This window comes from Protopterus annectens, chromosome 10.part0 (genome assembly GCF_019279795.1).
Source record: "Protopterus annectens isolate FY-2018-M chromosome 10.part0, PAN1.0, whole genome shotgun sequence".
Lineage (NCBI taxonomy): Eukaryota > Metazoa > Chordata > Ceratodontiformes > Protopteridae > Protopterus > Protopterus annectens.
In genome coordinates, this window is record NC_056744.1 from 38,610,233 (window position 1) to 38,636,088 (window position 25,856).

General features: G+C 41.6%; 1 protein-coding gene across 1 annotated transcript in view; it reads right to left on the minus strand.

Annotated features, from left to right (window-relative positions):
- Nucleotides 1-25,856, minus strand: part of LOC122812934 — a 774,249-nt gene that overhangs the window by 503,337 nt on the left and 245,056 nt on the right. The window contains exon 3 of the mRNA XM_044084997.1: nucleotides 1,387-1,488. Within this exon, the coding sequence (XP_043940932.1) occupies nucleotides 1,387-1,488 (102 nt within the window). The remainder of the gene's footprint in view (nucleotides 1-1,386; nucleotides 1,489-25,856) is intronic.

Below are 25,856 nucleotides of genomic sequence, written 5' to 3' on the forward strand. Positions count from 1 at the left end.
AGCCTTCAAGTCAGTTCTCATGAGCTGATCTAAATCCATGTCATTGATGCTCTTAGTAGGTCTAGCAGGATGAAACTAAGAAAAGCAGGCTTGCATGGTTCTAGCAGTTGCAGAGCAGCCTCCTGGATCCAATAGGGAGAAGAACAGATCCTATGAGAAGATTACTCCTGAGAAAATTCAGGTTCTGGTGTCACAGCCAAAAAAGGGGAGAAGATGTGAAACAAAGCTGGAATCACTGCTAAAAAGGGACTTGGAATATCAGAAGTGATCAATGAGGCTGGATCCAAGTCTGGCACTGATAAGGAAGGAATATCAGAAGTGATCAATGAGGCTGGATCCAAGTCTGGCACTGATAAGGAAGGAGACCAGATCTGAGGTGGCACAAGTTTTGATTTGAAGAAACTGGAGTCAAAGGCATTGGGTGTTATCTATTTTTTCCGTTTTTTTTTTTTTTAACATTCCTTTTCCTCTCTCTTCTCTCAGTCTTCTTCCGTCTTTTTTCTCCACTAATATCAAGGGGTAAGAAGCTGGAGGAGGGTGCAGAGGCTGCAGTAGCAGCCAGTAATATACCTCTCAGGGCTATTTTAGCCCAGTTATCTGCCAAGGCTTGTAACCTGAAGGCCACACAGACCTGGCATTCAATAGTGAGATACCTGGGGCCAAGACAGCATATACATTTATCCTATGCATCCTGGGGAAGGGGGACAGTTTATGCCCACATAACCCACAGCCATGATTATTAGATTAGAAAGAAACTCTCTTTGTACCCCATTCTGTATTGTGTGATATGACTGGGCCCATGCAAAATGAAGGGGAAAAAAGCATCAGTAGAGAAAATTATTACAGCACTCAGGAGGCAGTGAATTTATAAGGACTTGGTCACACGTGCTGTTTTGACTCCCACCAATAGGTTGTCTGCTTAGAAGTACTTAGTATCCTATATTTTACTGAAGTGTTCTTTCTAGAGGACCTGCAAGCATTTTTATGTCAAATGCACAGCTTTTAGGTATACATACATACATGCATACTGGCATCCCTTCAGAACTTTGTTCAGTTTCCCTTTAAAATTAAATAAATATTTAACATGCTTTGGTTTCAAAAGGCTGTCAGTAATGAAATAAAGCTCCACTGCTCACTTTACATGCTGTCCTGAGTTGCAGCTGAAAGCCAGATCGAATAATAAAGCAGAAGTACAAAATTAAAAACAAACAGTTCCTTATTGGGCAGTATCAATGGGAGAAGACACCAGCTATATAAACATTGAAAATAAGTATTATAAAAGACATTTTTAATGTCAGTAAAATGGTTATAATGAAAACAGTTTAAGGCTTGTATTCTAGAGTGGCTCATTCCTATATAAAATGTTAAGGACATGTACCACATTACCTCAGAGACAGGGTTATCATATCCCATTTCAACATTCTGATTCTGGCTACTTTGGACACCATCTACTAGATGCAAGCTGCTCTGATGAGTGGATTGTCCCTCCTAAATAGTCAAAAGACAGAGTCAGTAATGACGCACAGTCTGATCAGTTTTAATTATTTGTTCACCTGTTATTTTACTTAGCAATCTAGAAATTAGAAAAAAGTTATAACATGCCAGGAACCCTCAATAAACTCAATCAACTACAAATACAATACAACAAATCAAGTTTAGAAGCTACAGCACAAGGATAATTCAATTAATATACACTCATATTTGTTCTGTTAGGTGCCAAACTGTCAGCATCCATACAGATCAATGTAATTTACATTATACAGCACTTGTAAAAGACACCTACAATAAAAATAAAAATACACATATACATTCTACAAATAGCAAACGCCTTTCAATAATCGAAGCACACAGCTGCTCCAAAGATGGCTGTAATATGCAGTTAACATTTTTTTTGTGGCATTAACTGGGTACAAGTTAAACATTTCACTTAGATCCTGAGGCTTACAGGAGAATTAGTGAGAGCAGACTCTCAGAACCACTGACACCAAGGTATATAAAATGGATCATTTGCGTTCTGCACCTGCTGGTCCTTATATCCTACATGGCTCAAAGACAGAAAAGTACAGTTGTGTACACTTAGCATAAATGTAGATGTTCGAGTTTCACTGTTGCAGTCATCACATTTGAGTTATCTGCCTGCACGTAGCCCTCAGTCGACCTGAATACCAGAGTCTTGGGATTTCTGCGTCGGATGCTGTCGCTTCTTCCATGACGTCAGGTCGTCAGGGGTATAAAACATGCAGCCGACGCCATTACGTCAGTTTTTCTTGTCCCAAACGTCAGCAGCCCTCAAAACAGGTAGCAATTACATGGCATGGAACACCCCCAGCAAAAAGCAAATACCAATGACATAAGATATGCCAAAAAAAAAAAAAAAAAAGATGGGTAGAAGTAAAGAGAAGTCAGGGGGCTGGAGGGAGGGTAACCAGGACTGCAACAGTGAATACACTCAAGTTACACATACACTCACTGTTGGAAACCAACAACAGATCTCTAACTTGGCCAGAAAATCTCTACCAGGCTTAACACAAGATGGTACTGGTGTTTTAGAAGCCCCTTCTTCGTCTAATTCTGTCTTTGCTAGAGCAGTCGGCTCTGAGCACATTGGGTCTTTGTCCACTACGGTTAACAACACAAATGGCAGGCAACCTAAAGATTTTAACTTTAATGCCTGGACAGATCAACAATTTGTCTTCAAGCAAGGTACTTTTAATTATAATGCCACTAACAGCATTGAACTTAATTTTAATGAACTAAGAGACAAATTATATGCATATAAGAGCAACCAGCTCGAAATTAATTATTTAAAAGAGTGTGTGACCGTGCAACGTGTACCGAAGGGTCTACGTTGTTTTAAGTTCCCTAACAATGTACAGATGGGAACTCCATATTACAAGAAACTATGTGATATCTTTGACAGGGCTGGTATTGAAATTTTAAATGCTATGGTTTTGGAATATGAGGCGAAAGCCAATATTCTTCTAACTGAGCTAAATGGTTTAAACAACTCATTAGTGAATGACAGAAATTTTCAGAGTGTAAAATTCAACTATGATAAAGTGTTTGATGAAGTAGATCAGTTGTGTGTTAGAATCCTTAATTGAAAAGTACGTAAATTAGAACGTGACCTCATTGAATATTGTGAAGGGGTGGTATATCCACTGCCTGGTAGATCACGATGGGTCAATAAACCAAATGTGGGTAGTTATATCAATAACAACAACCAGGGGAACATTCTCGAAGAACACAACTTAAAATATAGTGAACCACTTCGTAGAAGCGAAAGGCTGGCTGACAAAGGAAGGAAAGAACTCCCCCAGGATTTTCAGCAACCCCCCGGGAGAACGGGGGGGGGGGACAAAAACAGACACCTCAAGGGTGGAACAGGAGATAGTAGCATGTCAAGCTGGCAATGTGTCTCAGAATGAACATAACATGTCCTTTACACATGGTAGTAACTACGTTGTAATCAAGAAAGATAATTTTACTATTTTCAACTATACAGACGTTGACATTAAGCAGGACGCTCCAATTTGTACCCCTACACCCCCTCAATATAGTGAACACCCTTATAGACTTGAAACTTTTTGTAAGGAATTTAAATCTTACACTCTACTTCAAGGGGCAACCCTATACCAACAACAAATTGAGTAGGAGTAGTATTAAGGTATTTGAGGAACTTGTTGATAAGGACCTTAGATCATTCCGGTCCAAAGTAGCTAAAACATCTCCAACCAACTTAGACCAACAAGCACTCAGACTCATTAACTATCTCAAGAAAGAGAATGTTAGAGTTATGAAACCTGATAAAGGGGGAGGGGTGGTGTTGATGTAAAACTCGGATTATGATACCTACATTTACAGCATGTTGCAGGATTCTAACCAGTACGAGCTAGTATCTAGAAATGAGGCTAATATCGCCTATTCGAAGATTAGTTTTATGTTAACTGACCACCTACTTCAAGGCGCTATTAATGAAAAGCTTTACAACTACTTGTATGTCAACAAACCAAGAATCCCTGTTATTTTCGGAATCCCCAAGATACACAAAGGGCTTGACCCTTTAAAGTTTCAACCAATTGTATCTGGGGCAGGAGGCATTACAGAACCTTTAGGGAAATTTATTGACCAGGTAACAAAACAGTTCGGAACATCATTAGAACATGTTTGTAAGGACTCCTGGGATTTTCTCAAAGGAATAAAACATGCTTTTTACAAACCGGAACTTCTTTTGATCACTATAGATATAGTTGATCTATTCCCAAGTATTCCACATTCAGTGGGTTTAGAGTGGTTTAATGAAGTATTAAGTACTGAAACCAATCTGGGCAACACTATAACTCACCTGTTAGTTGAATACATGGAAACAATTTTAGAAAACAACTATATACATTTTAATGGTGAAATATACAAGCAGAAAAAAGGAGTAGCTATGGGCACTCCTTGTGCGTCCTTTTATGCTAACACCGTCTTACATAGATGGGAACAAAGGTTTATTTTTTCTACCACCTGGGTACAATATTTAGTGCACTACAAGAGGTACCTAGACGATATATGCATTTTTTTGGGCAGGAACCCATGATGAATTTTTGGATTTCATCAAGTATTTAAACTCAACCACCCATTTTTTATCTTTTACGTATACGATTAGTAATGACAAACTACATTACCTTGATGTAACCTTATACAAGGATCGGGTCAATAATGTATTCCAATCTAAACTGTATAGGAAGCCAACCTTTTCTAATACATACTTACACTTTCAGAGTGGACACCCCTTCTAATAGAAAAAGGGCATTGTCAAAGGACAATTCATAAGAGCTTCTAGAATGTCCAGTACTACACACGATTGTTTAGAAAAGATTGACTTCCTAAAATCCCTATTTCTTGAAAGAGGATACCCCTTAACACTTTTAACTACTTTAGCCCAACAGGTCATGGGCAGCAGAGAAACACTCTATCCCCCTCTTTTAGGTGCAGATGTGGTTGTTCATCACACTGACATTAAAGAGCCTGACCACACTTATGGCAGGTTCATTTATACTTACTGTCTCAACTCCTTTGAAGTTGAAGAAATTTTCCACAGACATTGGCCAGTTCTTTCACTACATGATGAATTGAAAAATATTATACCACCACACCCAAAGTTTATTAGAAAGAGGGACACCAACCTCAAAGAAATTTTTGAAGGGAACAACCATACCAGAATGAACACTCAATTGTCCAAAGCAGGCACCTTTAAATGTGGTGCCTGCAAACAATGCAACACTATTTTTGACACCCCTAGTATTTACATTGTTTCTAGGAACTTTCTGTTTAGACCTAAAGTTTTTACAAACTGTGGCAGCAAAGGAGTGGTATTCTTAGGGTTCTGTACCACCTGCACTAGTTTCTATATTGGCAAAACAAAAAGGCCTTTTAGAAGAAGAATTTATGAGCATTTACATGACATTTCTAAACAAAAGGAATCAAATGCTTTATATAAGCATTCCTTGGTTGGCAAGAATTTCAAATTCAAGTTCTTGGTATTGGAACAAGTACTTCCCAATGCTAGGGGTGGCGACTGGGAAACAAGTCTAGAATATAGAGAACTTTTCTGGCAACTCAGGTTAGAAGCAAGTAGAGCCCCAGGTTTAAATGAGAGTGTTAACATCAGCAGTGTTCTCAAAATTAGAAGAGCTCGCTTGTAGGTTTGTAAGTAGACACACCCTTCACAGTAAGATCATTCACTGTTGTAGGTGTCTGCTGCAACATGACTTTTTAACTACAGTAAACTTTATGCTTGTATACTTTTTCAACAAGTTTTTCTCTCTACAGATGTATGTTTTCTATTTCTACTATTTTTAAAATTGTTTTAACATTCACCAAATATATTTAACACAAAAATTATGAACAGGAATACAGTTTTTAACATAACTGATAATGCAGTTCATTTAACAGGTTTTATATGTATACACACTTGCTACTAGAGTTAATACATGAGCATTAGCACGTACATTTTTAAACAGTGTATTTTATGTTTCAAATGTGCAATGCTTTGTAATATGGGTATTTCTTTTTAAACATATGAGCATTTCTTCTTTTTAAATTATGAGTGTTGCTTCACTAAAGTAGCACTCCTCACTAATTGTTAATTGACTTAAGACTAACAGCTAACTAGCTAACCATGTGATAGGGAAAGATATATAAAATGGCACTGTTTCCAATGTTTGAATTCATTTTTAACTTGAAAAAGCTCGGTATCTAGCCGAGCAAAAGCGCTTGTTTTATATCAATAAATTTTCTTGCAACTACCCACTTGGCACTCGTTTACTCTGTGGATTACGTTGGTCAGATCCTGCTTTGAAGCTTGTTTTTCTTTGGTTTGGTGATACTGTTGCTATTTATTTCTTGGTTTCACTCAAGAATCCACATTTATGGTAAATGTACACAACTTTACTATGATCTTCGTGTTTCACCGTTGCAGTCATCACATTTGGGTTGATTCCCAAAGCTGAGGATGGGTGGAGGTAGTTAAGAAGCATTAGCGGTAGCGTTGTCGCCTCACAGTTATGATGCTGGCCAGTTCGATTCTCAGCTAGAGCGTCTTCTGCATGGAGATATGTGTGAATGGGCATACCTTCGTTGAAGGTTGTGAGTCAGGGCTAGTAACTCGGCATGTAAAAATCAACTACCAATCATTAGCGGACCGGAGTTCAGCTGTGGCGACCCCTAACCGGGAAAAGCCAAAAGACACAACAAATAGCTGGCAATCAGGCCCTGTAAGACTGCTGTGACAAATCCAGCTCTGGATTTAGAAAAGATAGGTAAGTGGTAATGCTTGGTGAAAGTGTGTACGCAGCTTCCAGGATGTCCCTGGTAGGGACTCCCCTGAGAAAAGCTGTAGAGGTTGATGTAGCCCTAGTGGAATGTGTTCTGATCCCCTGTGGGGTAGATTTCCCATGGTGTTTGTAGCAGAAATGGATGCAGTGTGCTATCGATTTAGAAATGGTTTGCTTTGAAATGGCCTTGCCCTCTGCAGCAAAGCTGACTAGCAGCTGGTTAGAATTTCTGAAAGGCTTAATCCTGTCTAGATAGAACCTAAGCTGCCTGTGCACGTCCAAGGAGTGCATGATCCTTTCCCCTTTATTCTGAGGATAAGAGAAAAAAGTTGGCAAATGAATGGATTGGTTTAAAGCCACACTAGATACCACCTTGGGAATAAATGCTGGGTTAGTCCTGAGGGAAACCCTGTCCGCATGGAAGATAATAAAAGGTTCCATGGTCATAAGGGCCTGCAATTCAGACACTCTTCTTTGCTGAAGTGATGGCTAGAAGTAAAGCCGTTTCCCATGAGAGGAATTTTAACTCTGCTGTAGCAGCAGGTTCAAAGGACAGAAGCGTGAGCTTTTCCAATACAAAGTTAAGGTCCCAGGCTGGAGTGGGAGCTCTCCTGGGGGGGGGGTCTTAAAATGTTGGCTCCTCTCAGGAACTGATTGACCACAGGATGAGAGAAGAGAGGTGGCGCAGTATTATAATGAGCTGAGATGGCCGAGGCATGAATCTTAATTGAAGAGAAGGATAGACCTTTGTGGAGCATTTCTGTTAAGTAATCTAGTATGTGAGGTAAACTGGGCACAGTTGTGTCCATTCCCTGAGACTGGCTCCAGGAACAGTATATCTTTTCCACTTTTCTGAATAGGATATTCTAGTACTAGGCCTCCTTGCCTCCAGAATGACATCCAGCACCTGCTTAGTGAGGGTTGCTGGTGATGAGTTCAGGGGATGAGCCAGGCTGCTAGGTTCAGGGTCTGTAGCTGAGGGTGCAAAAGCTGGCCGTCTAGCAGGGAAGGGGTCTGAGGCAGGTGCCATGATGGCAATACTGTCAAACTGCGCAAAAGAGGGTACCAGTGCTGGCAAGACCAGTCTGGTGCAATCAGAATTGTCCTTGGCTTGTCCTGTTTGATCTTTAGTAAAACTTTCAAGAGGAGGAGCAGAGGGGGAAAGGCATACATTGAGTGGCTTTCCCAGGTAAAGGACAGGGCATCCACTTTCCAAGCTTGGCTGTGGGGAGTTATGGTGCAATATTTGCTCAATTGATAGTTCTGAGGAGAAGCAAAGAGGTCCACCTCTGGTGCCCCCCCCCCCTGTGCCTCAAAAGCTTGAATATTTTGGGTTCCAGTTTCCACTCATGTGGGTCCATGAAATTTCTGCTCAAGTCATCTGCCACTTAATTTAGTTTGCCTGGCAGGAACTGAGTTTGCAGGTGCACTTGATTGCTCAAGGCTGTGTTCCACAGAGCCATGGCTAATCTGCAGAGTGGGTAGGAATGGGTTCCCCCCCTGCTTGCTTATGTACCACATAACTGTGGTGTTGTCTGTCTTTACCAATAGTTGTCCTGGAAAAATAAGGCTTTTGAAGGCTGTCCGAGCATTCTTTACAGCTAACATTTATTTGTGATTGATATGCAGGTGCATTTGCTTTGGGCTCCATTTGTCGTGAATGCATTGGCCTGCTATGTGAGCCCCCCATGCATAGTCTGATGTGTCTGTTTTTAGGGTTTGGACGGCAGGGGGTTGAGTGAAAGGGAGTCCCTTATTGTGGTAGCAGGCCTCTGCCCGCCAAAGGAACTCTGTCCTTAGGCAAGGAATGATAGGAATCATTGTTTCCAGGTCCTGAGAATGTTGACACCAGAGACTTTTTAAGTACCATTGAAGTTTCCTCATATGCAGTCTTGCATATGGAATTAGTAGAATGCAAGAGGCCATGAAACCTAGGGCTTGCAGTATTTTTCTTGCAGACAGCTGGGTTTTGGTGGCCAGTAGGTTGAAGTAGTTTGTCAAATAAATTTGTTTTTCTGGAGTGAGGAATGCCATCTGGGAAGTTGTGTTCAAGCTTGCTCCCAGGAATACAATCTGTTGGCTGGGTACCAGATGCGATTGATTTTCATTGATGGTGTACCCCAATGAAGTTAGAAGTCTCTTTACAAATGTCAGGTGCTGTAGTAGCAATTCCTGACTGTCCGCCTGAATCAGGCAATTGTTCAAGTATGGTTAAATTTGAATTGTTCTCTGCCTGCAATACGCAATGGCTGGAGCTAGGCATTTTGTGAATACCCTGGGCACAGTAGATAAGCCAAAGAGAAGTGCAGAGAATTGATAGTGCATAGAACCTGCTCTGAAATGTAGGTATTTCCTGCAAGATTCCCTTATGGGGATGTGCAGATAAGCTTCTTTTAAGTCCATGGTTGCCAGCCAGGAGTCCTTGGCTAGCATAAGAAGCAGCTGTTGGAGAGTAAGCAATTTGAATTTTGGAACCACCAGAAAGGTGTTGAGATACGTTTTATGGTGTGGTGCAAAATCGTTGAGATACGTTTTATGGTGTGGTGCATCGCTCATCTCTTAATTATTGTTGTGATTTTGCTGAGCAAGCTTAAACAGAACATTCTTCTGCCTTTTTGTTCAGGTGTTGAGAATAGACAGATCCAGGATAGGATGCCAAGAGTTTTCTTTTCTGGGAACCAGAAACAGTCTGGAATAAAAGCCTTTTCCCCTTTGTTCTGCTGGGACAGGTTAAATAGCCTTGATACTGAGAAGAGAAAGAATTTGTTTTTGGGCCTCTGCCCACTGGTTTGGGGGAGGTCTGGCCATCCGCTTGGGGTTGGGAGTGAGTGGAAGTGGAATCTGTATCCCTGGGGAACAATGTTTATGACCCATCTGTCCCGGCCGGGTAATGTACTCCCAAGTTTTTGGCATGCAGGTCAAGTTTCCCTCCTAAAGGTGCAAGTACGTAGGCAAGACTTGGAAGAGTTAAGGATAACTCATTGTGAGATTTTACCATAGAATGGCGGCTTACTACTCCCTGTTTTGGGGGTGGGAGCACTCTATTGCTTAGATCTGTGCATACCCTGAAACTGTAATCTTGGTGGTCTGCTGCCCCTGGGTTTGGACTGAGAAGGTCAGAGAGGGACTGGAAAAGACCAGTTTTTAAAAAGGCCAATGCCTACTGAATCTAGGTGGCTGTACTTGTAAGAAATCTTTAACAGTTTGCATAGATTTAGCTTTTTCCTCCATCTTTTTGAGGACTTCTTCTGCTTTATTGCCAAATAGACGCTCTTGGTTTAATGGTGCATCTAGTAATTTTGCTTTGACATGGTCTGGCAAGGTTTGTTCCTTAAGCCAAGCATGCCTTCTAAGAACAGATCCAGTGACAGCAGCCCTGCAAGATGCTTCTAAGGCATCAAAACTACATTGCAAAGTATGTTTACCAACTTGGTTAACAGAATGCATTAACTCTTGTAAATCTTTATGTTCTGCACAATCAGGAATCAACATAATTTTCTGTTTAATTAATTCCATAATATGTTGCTGATACTTTAACATATGAAACTGGCAATTTAAATCCCTGATGGCAAGAGTTGCCTAAGTGTACACCTTCTTACCCCATCTGTCTAAAGCCCTAGAATCCCTGTCCAAAGGGGTAGGATTTTTGGCCATTGTAGCCTTAATGCCTTTAGGTCCCTGGGAAATGGTGTCTGGATCAGCAGCAGGATTCTTAAAGAGGAATTTGTGGAAGTCAGGTACTCTATAGTACATGTCAGGTTTCCTGGGAGCCAGAGGCAAAGTATCAAGGGTAAGGCTGGATTCCAAGAAGACATCATCTACAATTTCCAGAACACGAGGGATAGCTAGAGGCCTGTGCTGAGGCAAGTTTAAAATTCCCTGAGTCTCCCTTTGGACAGAGTAGCCCTGGCTCTCCCAGCAGAAATGCTCTCTAAGGTTATGCAGAGTTTCATCAAAAGAAAAATTTTCTGGTGGGTAAGCAGAGGGAACTGAATCCTCTGCATCAGAATCCTCATAGGTAGATAAGGGTATGTCCTGGTAATCAGAAGGATCAGAGTTATCAGACTCCTGATCAGAAGGAAAATAATTTTTTGGTCTTTTTGAGGTGGAAGGCTGACTTCCCCTAATTAAAGTAATAAGGTCTTTGACCATTATACGCATTTGTTTTTGTGGCATTTGGGCCTGATAATGCGCTTTGGTCGTCGGGTTCCTAGCCGTAGTGCAAACTCTAGGCCTGAGAAATCCGGTATTTTTGGTTTGAAATGAAGTCGTCTGTTTAATATGAAAATCAGAAGAAGTGAATACGCACTCAGGTGCCTTTACAGCAGCTCTGGACCCATCCAAGGTAGAGACATCCGCAGGTTCCATACTCGAAGAAGCATCTCGCGGCATACCAGACTCCGAATCGGTTTCAGTAGAGGCCTGCGAATCTGTAGAAGCGGGTATCAGGGGCTGTGAAAGCACCTCACCGAGTACTGGCGTACTGGTGACTACCTTAACGGTAGCGTCGTCAGCAGTTTTGGACCTATGCGGTCTCTTTTTCCTTACGTTTTTTCAGAAGATCGGTAGTCAGATGGCTTATCGGAGATTGAGAATGAAAGAATTTAGCAACAAAAATAGCCTGATGAATAGTTTGGGCATTGAACAAGGCACAAACCCGACAGCGAGGGACGTCATGGTCTGGGCCTAAACAGGTGACACAGTAAGAATGAAAATCTCTGTGAGGTATTTGCTTTCCACAGGCAAGACAATTATTAATTTTTTCTGACATTGATTAGAGCAAGAAAAAAGGATCCCCAATGGGGTACTTATCTTTTAGAAGACATCAGGTCTGAAACTCAAAGGAGGTGGCCGACCAGCACTTGCTAACTGCTTCGGGCACCGCATGGCAAGAAAGACTGATGTAATGGCATCGGCTGCATGTTTTATACACCTGACGACCTGACATCATGGAAGAAGCAACAGCATCCGACGCAGAAATCCCAAGACTCTGGTATTCAGGCAGATAACCCAAATGTGATGACTGCAATAGTGAAACACGAAGAACATCAACAAAGATGTGCACAATGGTAAGCTGTTATAGATATGTATGTGTATTTTTCACTATACTTGATTTTCCTATACACTACATCATTTTAGACATATATACTGCTTTGTGTGCATATATTTTATCTTTTATCTCTGGTGTGGATACACTGTTCTGAATTTCTACATAAATTGAACAAACTGTTTTCTTTTAAATATTTTGTAGTGTTAAGTGGAGCTTTTTCCCAGATCTTCTAATGAAAGTGAACTATGTCAATTCAGATTTTCATGTTCAACAAACAAAAATAAAAGTTCATTGCTTTCTTGAATGTATTCCTCAATGGCCCCTTCCAGAGTACTTTGCCAGAAAACAGTACATAGATGCTGAAAACTACCTACTTCTGGTACCAAACTTGAAAATTTAAAGCAGTACACTTTTTCTACTACTCCCTGAAGTACTTCTAAATTGTCATAATAGTTTGACTTTTAAAGATTTAAAGTATCAAGATTCTCAAAGTAGAGCTAAACATATACAAAAATTATTTCAAAACACACTGGGACTTAAAAGGCTATTATCTACACTAAAGGCAGCCTTCAAGTAAGCCATCATCTTCAAGGTACTATGTTTCCTGATTGTCACAGATTGAACGTTGTGGTTAGCAACCACAGTTATTCTACTAAGAAGCCTTAAATTCAAGACTCACTTTAAAGTGCATGTGGAAACTGTACCAGGGGCATTTTGGCCAACAGAACCTTGTACTCAGAGAGAGGGTGTAGAAGAGCTACCTAGTATGAAAAAGAAAAAAAATAAACTAATATTGGGATATCAGAAACAGGTTAAAATGTCATTTTCCAGCTTCAAATAACATCTAAAGCACAAAATATTGATCAGAAAATATTGAAATACCAGAAGCATAGCAAAGTTGCCTGCCATCTGGTGCCTGTGTAGTCCACTGATCTGATGCCTCCTTAACTTTAAGTTGAGGAGCAAAAACAATCTCCTGCTCTGAAGCCTAGCACGACTCCCCCACCCACCAGTCCGTGCACTTCAACCATGACCACAAATTCAGTATTGGTATACTTTTCTAAGTGCCGGTATTGCACTATCACACTGTTAGCATCTGTCAATCATGCCCCCTAACACCGTGTGACTAGGGCAGCTACCTCCCATCATCTCATCTTAGCTATGCCTTGGAAATTGATGGAATTTTTATGACTGTTTTTGCTCTTTTGGTCAGCTTTGGCTCAAAGTTATTGAGACAGAAAACATAAATTGAAAGCAGAAAGCAAAGAAATGTAATTTTTTTTGCATTCAAAATATACTACAGTCATGTTCCACCACATATTTATGACTGTGCAAACTTCACATTTTGAATGCACACAACAGTACATCTTATTTCGGTTTGGAAATTTCTCATGTGCGAGATGCATTCCTGAAGAGCACTGTGTAAAATCTTTAGCAATCAACTAGGTAACCTGCAAATATTTTTTTTACTTAGTCTAAGTTTTGAACAATTTCAGTGGTATGTAATATAGCAATGTCTTTGTTATGAAATCAAAATGTGACGTGCATGTAATTTTGTGCTTTGTTAATGAACTCTGTTATAGCCGTGTAATATTGTGCAGTATTGACCCAGGTCATGGCTGAAAAAGGGTCCTGGGACCAGTCCACCTACCTGGTTAACAGACACAAATACAATAATTTTCTAAGAAAGTTGCTTGAGTAATTACCAACTCATATTTAGCATTAAGTTTTAGGAGGCTGAACCACTGCAGGCATAAAAAGCAAAACCAGGGTGTTTGAAAAGTAACTAGCTTTCCAGAATCCAAAAATCCAGCTTTCTTACAGAATAAATTGAAGATTAAATGCAACATAGCATATGCATATAATATACATCTGTGAGAGGGGGAGACCCTGCTGCTCCTCCGACACACTATGTACTAAAAAATATGGTGCAACTATGAAGCTACACAATACTGGAGAAAAAGTAATTTGTTTTCTGTCAGAACCAGATGTACCACATTTCCCAGATATTACTCCATTCAGGTTACTAAAAATGAAAATTATCTTTGAACAAGTTGTGTTTTGTTACATTTATCTTATATCACTTAAAAATATTGTATGCATTTATTACAATTTTCAGAGATATGCTGCCTGCCACATTTGTGCCCTTAAGTCTTCCTGATGTCTTATTCCAAAGCTGATGTTCATTGCAGACCTAGCTCAATATTTTTTATGCATGCCTGCCTCCATGAATTTACATGGTACAGAACTTGTAGCTTGTAATACACTTTATTACAGGGTAAGCAAAAACTTGAAGTCATAACTGTCAAATATTAAGATACACAATCCATATTTGCATACAGACTTTGTGCAGCCAGTCAAGAATCTATTTATATTGTTACAATAACACATACCTCTCAAATGTCCAGATTTTTGCCGCAGATTTTTGTACTGTTCCTCAAAGTTTTCTGGCAAATCATTGAGAATTGAAATCATTAAATAATGACAGACATCTGAGTTTCAGACTTCATATTCTTTAGAAAATGCATATCCTGTTATTCTAGCAACTTTCTAAGTTTAAGTGCAATAATTACCCCCCCCCCACCCACCCCCATTATTTTGGATTTGCCAAGATTTCTTGCTGTAAGAGGTTGACAGCAATGTAAGACTTCTGGCACTGTGTAACTAAATGCTCTGTTCAGTATACTGATTGAATGCCTAAGTTGATTCAACAGAGAATCAGTACTTTGTTTTTAGGTTCAATGCATTTCTGTTTGGTGACTCAGCAAATTCAGAACCGTTTGACTTTTTGTGCTTTGATCTGTTTCTAGTTTAGCATTCTGAAGCAACTGTCTAAAATTAATTATTACCTAAACACAACCAATTCCTTTTAGTTTCCTATTGCTTTTCTTCACTCTCTGGCGTCAGGGTGTGTGTGGCACACTTTCATGATGCTGTCAGTAGTGGAACCAGTTTGAAAGGCACCCATAAGCTAATGGGATCTGTATTCTGTTGTACTCACAAAAGTAAGCGAATCCATTCTGAATTAAAGTAATAAAAGGAAGGATAACATGCTCAAACTATTACAATTATGCCGTTATAAACAAATTATTCTGAACTGAACAGCAACATTTCAGAGTGAAAGAAAGCTTGACTATTTAAGAATCAAAGAGTTACTAATAGGTCTGGTTCAAAAAAGTTAAGGCATCACTCTGATTTTAGTATTGTGGGAAGAATCCAAATTAAAGTACTGCAATTTACATGGTAATCAAGAAATCTGCTGTTTTTAGGCCTTGAAAGTGTTCTATTTTATTCCCAGTCATTTTGTCTGCAGTTAAAACTTCTGAAGGCTACTCTAGATGTGTTCAGTTTTCAGATTACTCATGCTCTTTGTGGGGGAGCTACGGTTTTCCATCATGTTGTCAAAGACATGTTTTTATCTTTTTTTTTTTTTGCTCTACAGAATAGCTGTGAAAAAGGAATGAATTATAAAACATGTGAGATACCATCCTGCAAAGACAACTACTGAAAGTGGTCAGCATTAGAGCCAGCCTACTTTTCTAAAACAATTCCATATGACTGCATAGGAAATATTTGGACTAGTGTTACAACAAATGATTGTACTCAAATACCACTACAGGGAAACTTGCTTAATACTTTGTATACATACTCCAAAAATGAAAAAATTACCTTTTTGATACACAATAATAAAAAACTAATGGAAAGGCTTTTGGAAACTGAAATAAAATACTACTATAAATACTTTACGTAAGTACCAAATAAACGACTGTATACAGGTCACCCATCAGATCACACTTGAAATAATAAAGCAAAAGTCTTTGAGCTGATGTACAAAAGATGCAGCCAAGATGACCCTGACAAAAGACAAGCATATATTTACAAATTAGAAGTCATGTACGTAGCAAAACGTAGCATGTGTTGTCCATTTTCATTCTTCCTTACTATTGGGATCTGATTCTCAGATCCGACTTGGACGTATTTTCCAGACTTGGATCCTAGTCCTGAGCTTCTCCCTCTACCCATAGTGCTCTACACCATCCCTAGCTTCCTCAGATCGCATTTGCTGTCTTACTATCTATAAGATAAAGATACAGTGTTGACAGAAAACACAAGAGGTTCAAACCAGGAACATACGGGTTCTTATTAAGACCACAGATCCTCTTGGAGCAACTAGGTTTGGGGATGGTTGGGAGAGAAGGTGGGGAAGAATGAAAATGGACAACACAGATGGCAAGTTATGGTAAGTACATAACTTATAGGTTCATAGGTTCATAGGTTCATACTAGGCTATCTGCCCAAGGGCATTTATAAGCCTAGCCCATAGTTATGTGGCTTTCGCCACCCCTTTAGTTTGAATAAAAACTATGCCTATCATTTTTCTGTGCCTCTGTCAAGCAGTGACACTGAAGTAATCCCTGGGGTATATCTGCGATCTCCCATCCATTGGTCAAGATTCCTCTTGAACAAGGCCAGCGAGGTGCTCTGCCTCACATGTACCGGGATTTTGTTCCACAGCATAGGGAGTCTCTGGGTAATGAATCTGTCCCTCCAGCACGTTCTATTTATAACCGTGTCAAGGTTTAAGTCTCCGCCCTTGTGGTTCTGAGGGATCTAGATTTTTTGAGGTGAAGCATATTCATCAAATCTGGGTTTGACATGGCCTTATATGTCAGGCACAGGTCACCTCTGAGCAAGCGGTATGAGACTGAATAGAGCTGGAGTTCTTTCAGTCGGGCAGCATAAGACATATTTTTGAGACCCTTTATCCTTTTGGTGAGGAACTTTTGGGGCCTTTCAAGCTGCAGCAGGTGTCTGGTCAGATACATTCCGAACGGGGCACTGTACTCAATCATAGGTCTAATGAGTGATGAGTACAGGGGGACGATGACCTCCCTTGATCTAGATGTGAATCCCTTCATGATCAGGTGGGCGATATAGAAGGTTTTCCTAACTACTTTAGCAACATGAGTGTCAAACCAAAGGCTACTGTCAACTTGGGTCCCCAGATCCCTGATGACTTTTTCTGTGCTCAGTGGATTGCCACCTATATGGTAGCTAGGGGTAACCTTGTTTTTCCCGAAGGGTATGACTATGCATTTTTTGGCGTTTAACTTTAGGCCATGGCTCTGGCACCAGTTATCCGTTTCTGTGAGGCCCTTCTGGAGGATATCTGTGTCAGATGTGTTTTCGACTATGGCGCCCAGTTTGCAGTCATCTGCAAACTTTGTCAGCCATAACCCTCCTGTGTTTGCTTGTACTTCAGAAAAGTAGATGCCGAACGAGAGTGGACCCAGGACTGAGCCCTGTGGGACACCACTTGTGACAGGCTTTGAGTCTGACATGGCTCCAGCAACTCTGACCCTGTGGGTTCTGTCACTTAGCCAGTTTGCAACCCATCTTGTGATGTATGGGTTTACATTCAAGCTGATGAGTTTTTCGATGATACCTGAGTGGGGTATTGTGTCGAAGGCCTTTGCCAGGTCGAGGTAGGCTGTATGGACTGCCTTTCCCTCATCAATGGCCTTGGTGACTGTCTCGAAAAAGTCAACCAAGTTTAAGAGGCAGGATCTGCCTTTGACAAAGCCAAACTGGGTTGGATCCAAAGTCTGCAAGTTCCCTATGTCTTTATTTATGAGTTCCATTATGATCCTCTCCATGGCTTTGCAGATAAGGCTTGTCAAGCTAATGGGGCAGTAATTTCCAGGGTCTGTGGAGGCACCGCCCTTATGAAGTGGGACCACAGTCGCCGTGCGCCACTCCTTGGGTGCGTATCCTGAGGTGAGGCTAAGATTAAACAGCTGTCCTAACTGTGGGTTTAATTCCTCGTTGAGTTCATGAAGCACACAGCCGGGGACACCATCCGGTCCCATGGATGCTGTGTTTTTGCCTTAGTGAGGGCAGTTCTCACCTGGGCGTTGGAGATGTTTGGGGGCTACAATCCTCTGGAATAGATATCTCTCCTTTTGGGGGAGGGGAGAAGTTTGCACTGAACCTGTCAGCCAGTATGTTAGCAATGTGTGTAGGTTCAGTAATTTTCACATCATTTTGAACTAATTCTGAGCATATCTGGGAGTTTCCTCCTAGGTTTCTAACATAGCTAAAGAAGGCCTTATGATTGTCTTTAGAGTCCTTGGCGATTTTTCTCTCAAAATTTGCCTTGGATGATTTTATGAGAGCTCTTAGTTTTTTACTTATAATGATCAAAGGTGTCTTACCTTTCAAGGATTTTGCTCCATCTTGTAGTAGCTTCCTCCTTTTGTTGTAGAGCTTGTTTATGGGCTGGGGTCCACCAGACTGGACGCTTGCCTTTGGTACAGAGAGTCTTAGTTTTGTTTGGGATTGCCTGATCCATGCAGTCCTGTAGGTGCTGGTAGAAGGCATTTGTAAGTGATTCAGCGGTTTGAGTAATGTTTACCACTGGCTCAGGGGCCTTAAAGGAGACCACACTAGTTTTTAGAAGTGTGAAATCGGCTTTTGAGAAGTTTTTCACTGTGGTCTTTTTTGTTTCAGGTGGGGGCGGGATGAGGACCTCCAGCGAGATTAGTTTATGATCTGATCTCACCAGTGAGGGGTATACTTCTGGTGTTGAACATTTTGATCCCATGTTCGTGATGATGAGATCAAGTATGTTTTCTCCTCTTGTTGGATGGTGACTAGTTGTTCCATGGCATTTGAGTTTATGAACACCAGGAATCTTTGGGTTAGAGTGTTCGGGCTTGAGTAGTGTTCCCAGTCTATATTAGGGTAGTTGAAGTCACCTAGTATGATGGTGTTTGGAGATACATTTATCCCCTCCAATGTTTTCAGGAAGGCCATGTGAGGTTCCTGAGTTTGCAAGGGTGGCCTGTAACATGCTACAAATTGCAGAGCAGTCTTGCCTATGGTTAATTGCACCTGGATAGTCTCCGATGCATCGTGCATTGCCACCAACCTTGAGGTGTGGGTGTCCTTTATGAATATGGACACCCCCCCCTCCTTTCTTGGTGTTGTCTGGATTTTGGGGCCAGAACGCATGATATGAGGTGAAACCTGTTAGTGCTGGGGTGCTCTCAGGAGCCTTGAACCAGGTTTCTGTCACAGCACAGACATCGATGTTCTCCATATTGAGAAGGGCCTCGAGTGCGTGCATCTTGAGTGAGAGACTTCTGGCATTGAGCAGCATTACCCTTAGTTTTTTTCCTTTTTGGTAAATCTGATATTGTCCTTTTCATTCTTCCTCACTAATGGAAGAGAATCCCCAGTTATGCAACTCTTGGGTGGCCGCAAGGAAGGATATGCCAGAGCACTACTGAACCAAAAGTTGTTCTACTTCTGAAGATAATGTCCAATTCATAATACAGCACAAAGGTATGACCCTTTGACCAAATGGCTGCAGCACAACAATAGTCAGTCGAAGCCATAGAAGAGAAGACAGACAATGTGGCAATAAATCTCATAGAATGGGCTTTAGGAGGGCAAGGCCATTCCAGACCATGATTAGGGTACATCAGAGAAATGCAGTCAGTAATCCATTAGGCTACGGTAACTTTAGAGACTGCCTGGCCTAAACTTTTTGTTCTATGAAAGCAGAAAAACATTTTTTTATGTACGTCAAGAAGATGCAAGAAATATTCAACCTTGTTAGAGAAATCTGGGAAAGAGACTGGCAATTGAATGGACTGGTTAATGTAAGTCTCTGTATCTATTTTAGGCAAAAAGGAGGAATTTGCATGGAGAGCCTCTATCTTTATGAAAATAAGGTAAGGCGTTCTGGATGACAAAGCTTGTAATTCAGAAATTCTCTTTGCTGGTGTAATAGCCAACAAAAAAGGATGGTTTTCACAGAGAAATTTCAAATCACAATAAAGCTGTTTCAAACGATTTTGAGTCAGGCTTTGAAGAACAACAGTGAGCCCCCCCCCCCAAAAGAAAAAGGTCCTTTAAGGGGGGGGGGTCTAAGCAGAAAAATCCCTTTCATGAATGCCTTGCATAACCTGGTAGTAGATGGGAGATCAGGATCACTTCCAGAATGATAATTGGATACAACTGCCAGTCGAAGTTTTATAGTAAAAAAAATTAGCCCCTTTCTTAAAAGAGAAGAAAAGGATGGATGGCTGAAATTGCTGCCGAGAAGGGATTGATATTTCCTTTGGTAGCCCAAACAGCAAGTCTTTTCCATATGCTTCTGGACACCTTCTTAGTAGAGGCTTTACGAGATGTCAAAAACTATATCTCAAACAGGTAAGGCAAGCCTGGACCTGGAATTGGAGAGACCATATGGTTAATTTCAGGACTTGAAGATAAGAATGTTGATTCTCTGATGGGTGAGAAAGGAGGTCCTGTCTGGGCTCCAGCATTCATTCAGGATATTTCAGACGAGACCAGAGAAAGGGAAACCATATCTGATGAGGCCAGAAGGGGGCAATGAGGATAACTGAACTCTTCAGCCTGCTAGCTTTCTGTGGGAAGCTCTGGATTAAAGGAAGAGAATGGTAAGCATACAGGGGATGGGGGGGGGGGGAATCGTGAACCAGACCATGCTTAGGTGACTACCCCAGAGGAGGGATCAGAGTGAAATACTTACTCCACTTGTTGTTTAGGGGGGAAGCAAGGAGGTCGCAGCAAGGTTGGTCCCAATGGCTGAAAAAAGATTTGCCACTGAAATGATTGAGGGATTGAGTCGTGAGGGATTAATATGGACCTGCTGAGTTTGTCTACAAGAAAGTTGGATTTTCCCCGGTATGCGCATTGCAACTGGAAAGCGGTCTGAAGAAATGCCATTTCCAGTACTCTCATGACTCCTCTGCAAAACGGGTAAGATCAGGCTCCTCCTTGTTAATATACCAGATTACGGACATGTTGTCAGTGTGCAGTGTAACAGTCCCAAAGGGGAGAATGTCCTGAAAAGACTTGCAATATCAGATGGATTGTTCTCTCTCTAGAACACTGATATTTAATCTGGCCTCCATGTAGATCCACGAACCTTGTACAATTATACCCTTGTAATGCCCCCCACCCCAGCTGGGAAGCATCCATGGATTCTGTGGCTGTGGGTGAAAGCAGAACAAATGGCCTCCCTAGGCCGAGGTCATATAAAAGAGACCACTCTTGTAGATGACATTTGCAGATTGCAGATAGATCGATAGGAACATATAGAGGTTGGTAAAGAATAGACCACTGGACTGCCAAGGTCTGTTGGAAGATTGGTCTAAAGAACCTTGTTAAGGGTGACTAAGATGATGGCAGTTGACAGAGCCTAAAACTTTCAGTATTAATATTCATTTTTTTATGAAGACAGAAGAGACAGAATGTCCCACATCTGTTTTCTGAATGTTATTGTATAGTGTAGCGGTGATGATGCCACTCAGTGTGTAGTGTTCAGACGAACATCAATGAAGTCCAAATTCTGAAATGGAGACAGGTTCGGTTTGGCCAGATTTATGGCAATGTCCAGGGAATTAGAACCACCTGGAACCTTTTCAGCCTCAGTTGAGTTGCCGCTACTGCCATGCATTCGGTAACCACCCTGGGGGCTGTGGTGAGTCCAAAGGGCAGAGCTTTGAATTGGTAATGACTGGGTCCCAACGTGAAGTGCAGATGACTTTCAGTTTTGCATTCATCTGTTCTGATATGATATTATGCATCCTAAAGGTCTACAGAGCACAGGCAACCTGTATCTTGCATGTACAGCAATCTCTGACCCAGCTTTAATGGAAACACTGCACATTTACAAGTCAAATGGCACACGGGGTCACTCACTCACAGGACATTAATCTGGTATGTGACATCAACAGAACTTGCTGGACAGATTTGTCTCACAGAGGTTGCCCCACATTTGGAACATGCTTCCTGTTCATGTTAAATAAAGCCCCTCATTGGCCCTATTTAAGCACAATTTGGATGACTGGATGAATAATCGGAAATTCACTCTGGGAGTTCCACATGTGTCCCTCTTGTTGGAGAGGGGCAATTAGGTACTGATTTTAGTGTCTGCTTGAACCAGACAACCTTGGGAACACGGATTGTACCTGCCTAGGCTTGTAAGGGCCCCGGGGTCATTAGCCTACTAACATCATATGATCCTATGCAAACATCCTTTAGTAAGAATATATGCCAAGGGAGGGAGAAGAAAGGTTTAGGATCTGGCAGTAAGCAGGGTCTTGCTGTTCTGATTGCTAACTGAAGGCATGCACAACCTTCCCCAATGCCCTGAATAAAGAGGAGCTATGACCATCTGGATGTAAAGCGCCATCCACTATGTGGAGTATCAGACTCCAAGTACTGGAGGTGAAGAGTGAATTAGAGGGATACTTAAAGAATCTCTGCAAAGAACAGAAAAAGGGGGTATCTTGGGGGCTTGCGAGATCACCCAGCCACATACACACACATCTCCTAAAGGCAATTATCTGGTAAACTAGCAGAATCCAACAATGTTCAAAGTTCTGGACTACTGTAGGGAGGAAGAGAAAAAGGAACTTGATCGCAAACTCTTATCTGGGCATGAAGGTCACTACTGTAGCACCCATGGGGGCTGTTGTGCTCCAGAAAGGGTCTACAGAATGGAGACGCTATCAGGGGAATTTGAAGAATTCTCCTATCCTCCAAGAAAGACCCAATGAGGGAGTCGGATGGTCTCCCATCTAACGTAATCCAACGGAAAAAACTCCTCAGGAAACAAATATTCTGGAGTAGATAGTGGGCAGGGATTGAGTATGAAGCAAGTCCTGGTCTGTAAGTAAAAAGAGAAACACACCAGCTAGGGAGAGCAAGATATCTCTGTCTGCCAATTTGAAGTCTTCTAGTAAGGAGGGAAGGGTTGGATGCCAAACCTTGTCCCAAAGTAGCAAGAAAAGGGACTCCATGATGGAGGCTCCTGTGTGGCAATACAGAAATAGGAAGACTGGGGAATAACCAATTTCAAGGACCTTAACAGAACAGAAATGAAAAGAACCTATGTAGATAATTAGAAAAACAGGATCCAATACAAGTCTCCAAGGCAAGCCTGTATCCTGATTGGAAAGGAAAAACTCAGTCTAATAGAGTGCCTTCAGAATTCCATAACAGTGCGATACTGTTAGGACACTCCCCCCCCCTCACGGGGAAAGAAAGAAAGGAGGACCGAAGGCAACACAGTAGGGACTTCAGATCTGAAGTCCCCTGGGATCCGAAGAACACTTCATTGATCAGTAGCTTGGGATCACAGAAATGTCCAGCTCTCTGCAGGCAAACAGTTATCTTTTGGATCCTAAGGTTAGGATCCAAAGAAGAGAAACATCCTAACATATCGGATCTGAGGAGGAGAGACCTAGATCTGAGGAGGAGGGACCTGGATCCAAAAAGGGCTTTGGTTCTGCAAAAAACTGTGCAGTTGAGAGGTATGGTCAGGTATATTGGCAACAAAAAAGTTATGTACTCACCATAATGTTCCCTCTGAGTAGTTCTACTTCATTTGTCTTCAACCTGTGGGATATGGATCCATAATGAATCCAAGATGGCAGTTTCACCAGCATCTAATCCGAGCACCAAGCTCTTCCCCTTACCTGTAATACCTCTCCATCGCCTTCCTTCCCTCAGATTGAGTTTACTGCACCATCCACCGAAGCCTGACCCAATAAGACCTTATCACAACAGTTTGTATATAAACCTACCAGCAAGAACAGGAGAGCCACAGAGGAGCTCTCTCCCACCTACCAGAGTAATAAACCGTAAAGTCAGGAGTAAGGAGTGAGGGACAGTTGAAGACCAGTGAAGTAGAACTACTCAGATGGAACATTATGGTGACTTCTTTATCTGAAGTAGTTTACTTCATTTGCTCTTCAACCTGTGAGGCAGAGTCCCCAACTACTAGACACCTGGGTGGCCCTCATGGAAGGATATTCCAGAGCACCGCAGAGCCAAAGGATGCTCTCCCTCTAGATATCATGTCCAGCTTACAGTGAGAAATGAGGGTATGAGACAAGGACCAAGTAGCCACAGAACAAATATCATCCAGAGACATCCTGGACCAAAAAGCTGCCAAAGTAGCCATGAATCTACTAGAATGTACTTTCACTTGACCCAGGGGTGACATACTCTTGTCTTTGTATACCTGAAGGATACAAAAAGAGATCCATCTAGCCAAAGTTACCTTGGAGATTGGTTTGCCCAGAAAGGGTTTAGAGAATGACAACATTCTTCTACATTAAGAAGATTTGTGGTCTGCACTCTTGTGGGAGGAGAGGCTGGATTCTGCCCTTCTGAGCTGGGAATTTCTGGTCACAGGCTTATTGTTCCTGCTTATTTGAACTGTTTCTTTCTGAAATTGGTGTGCCTTGTTGCTGTAGCATTGACCATATTCAGGCCTGCTGAATCTAGCTTTGTTTGTATAACTTGAGCACTGATCCAGGACATCTTTTTTTGGAGAAGGTTCCCCTGCACCCTAGTAGCAGGAGTGTGCAGTTAGAACTTGTCTGATTGAAGACTGCTGAAACAGTGCTCAGTTTTGAGCTTTTTTCTGGTTAATTGGGTAACTTGTTTAAATCAATTTGTTCATTTTCTATTGTTATATATATATATATATAAAAAATTGCACTTTATTCATCTGCTTTTACTGTATTTGTGTTTCTTCCTACTTTATTACTAGGGGCATTGACTACAACTCTGATCTGCGATATATAACAATAAGTATCCTTTTCTGTGCATTTAAAGTGCTTTTTTGATTGTGTCTGCTTTATTTTCTGAAAAAAACAACCCCCCCCCAGAAATATACCCGTTTCCCACCTTTCTAAGCTAGTATAGTCCAGTTTTCAGGTTAGTGCTGAATTCAGGGCTGTGTTACAAATCTCTGTGTTTGCCCATACCTTACTTGGATAGAAGGAAGTTTCTCTGTTCACCTGTGAGAGAGGGGAGCTTTGAGCAGCCTATCTGTCCCTGGAGGAGTAGTTTCAGCCCAGAAATTAGTAGTTTATTGGCCATTTTGGGCTAATTTCTCTCTCTTTCATTTCCCTACTATAAATACTGCATTTGCCCAGTTTTGCACACTGGGCAGCACCTGTTAGCTAGGGTAAAAGTATTCCCGGCTCCACAAAGTCTCCTCTTCAATTTTTCCCTTGCAACTAGACAAACGTTCAACTTACGCACTCAAGCCATTCATTTCTCAGCCTGGCACTTGGCTCAAAACTTGTAGCAAGCACTTATAAACCCTAGCACTAAACCCTCCTGTACTGTACAGAAGGACAAGGTTCTCCATTCAACCTTACTAGCCATCCAGTAAAACAGTTCACTGTACCTATCCAAGCATGTCCAAAGGGCAGTTTCAGGTGTACTCTCCAGTCCAACTGGTGAATCTGGGCATTTTGAGGCAATGTTACAACTGCCTCATGTACACAGACAACCCTCTCCTCCCACCACTAAACACTAATACATGCGAGAGATGCAATTATACAGCCAAACAGGAGGCTAAGCTCTCTCAACCCAGGGCTGGATCAGACAGTCAAGAGGAGAAGGGAAATACTTGCATCACACCACCAGTCTCACATAGACCCATTAAAACAGCACCAGCAAAAAAAAAAAAACACAAATACATGAAAACATACTCGGAGGCTCTAAATAAAAATCTGCAAAACCAACAGAGACCTACAAAGCAAACATCCACGCAACCTCCACCACCTAACACAAACCATGAAACACATACTTCACAAAACCAGTGTGCCATGCCATCACAGCCCTTAAGGCAAAATAACATACCCAACATACTAGTAATAGGTGACGCTATAGTCAGGCACACTGACGTCCCACTCACTAGGCTGTTTAAGGAGAAGGTTACAGTTAGCTGCCTGTCGGGTGCCAGGATCCGCCACATAACACAAGCACTCAGGTCACTCCAGAACAAGTACAAATATGACCCTGTCATTGTCCATGTTGGTGTGAATGACCCGAGCCATACCTCCCTGGACTACATAAAGAGAGACATGGAAGAGCTCTCTGATCACATAGTCCAGGCCGGTATGATCCTGAGTAGCATCCTG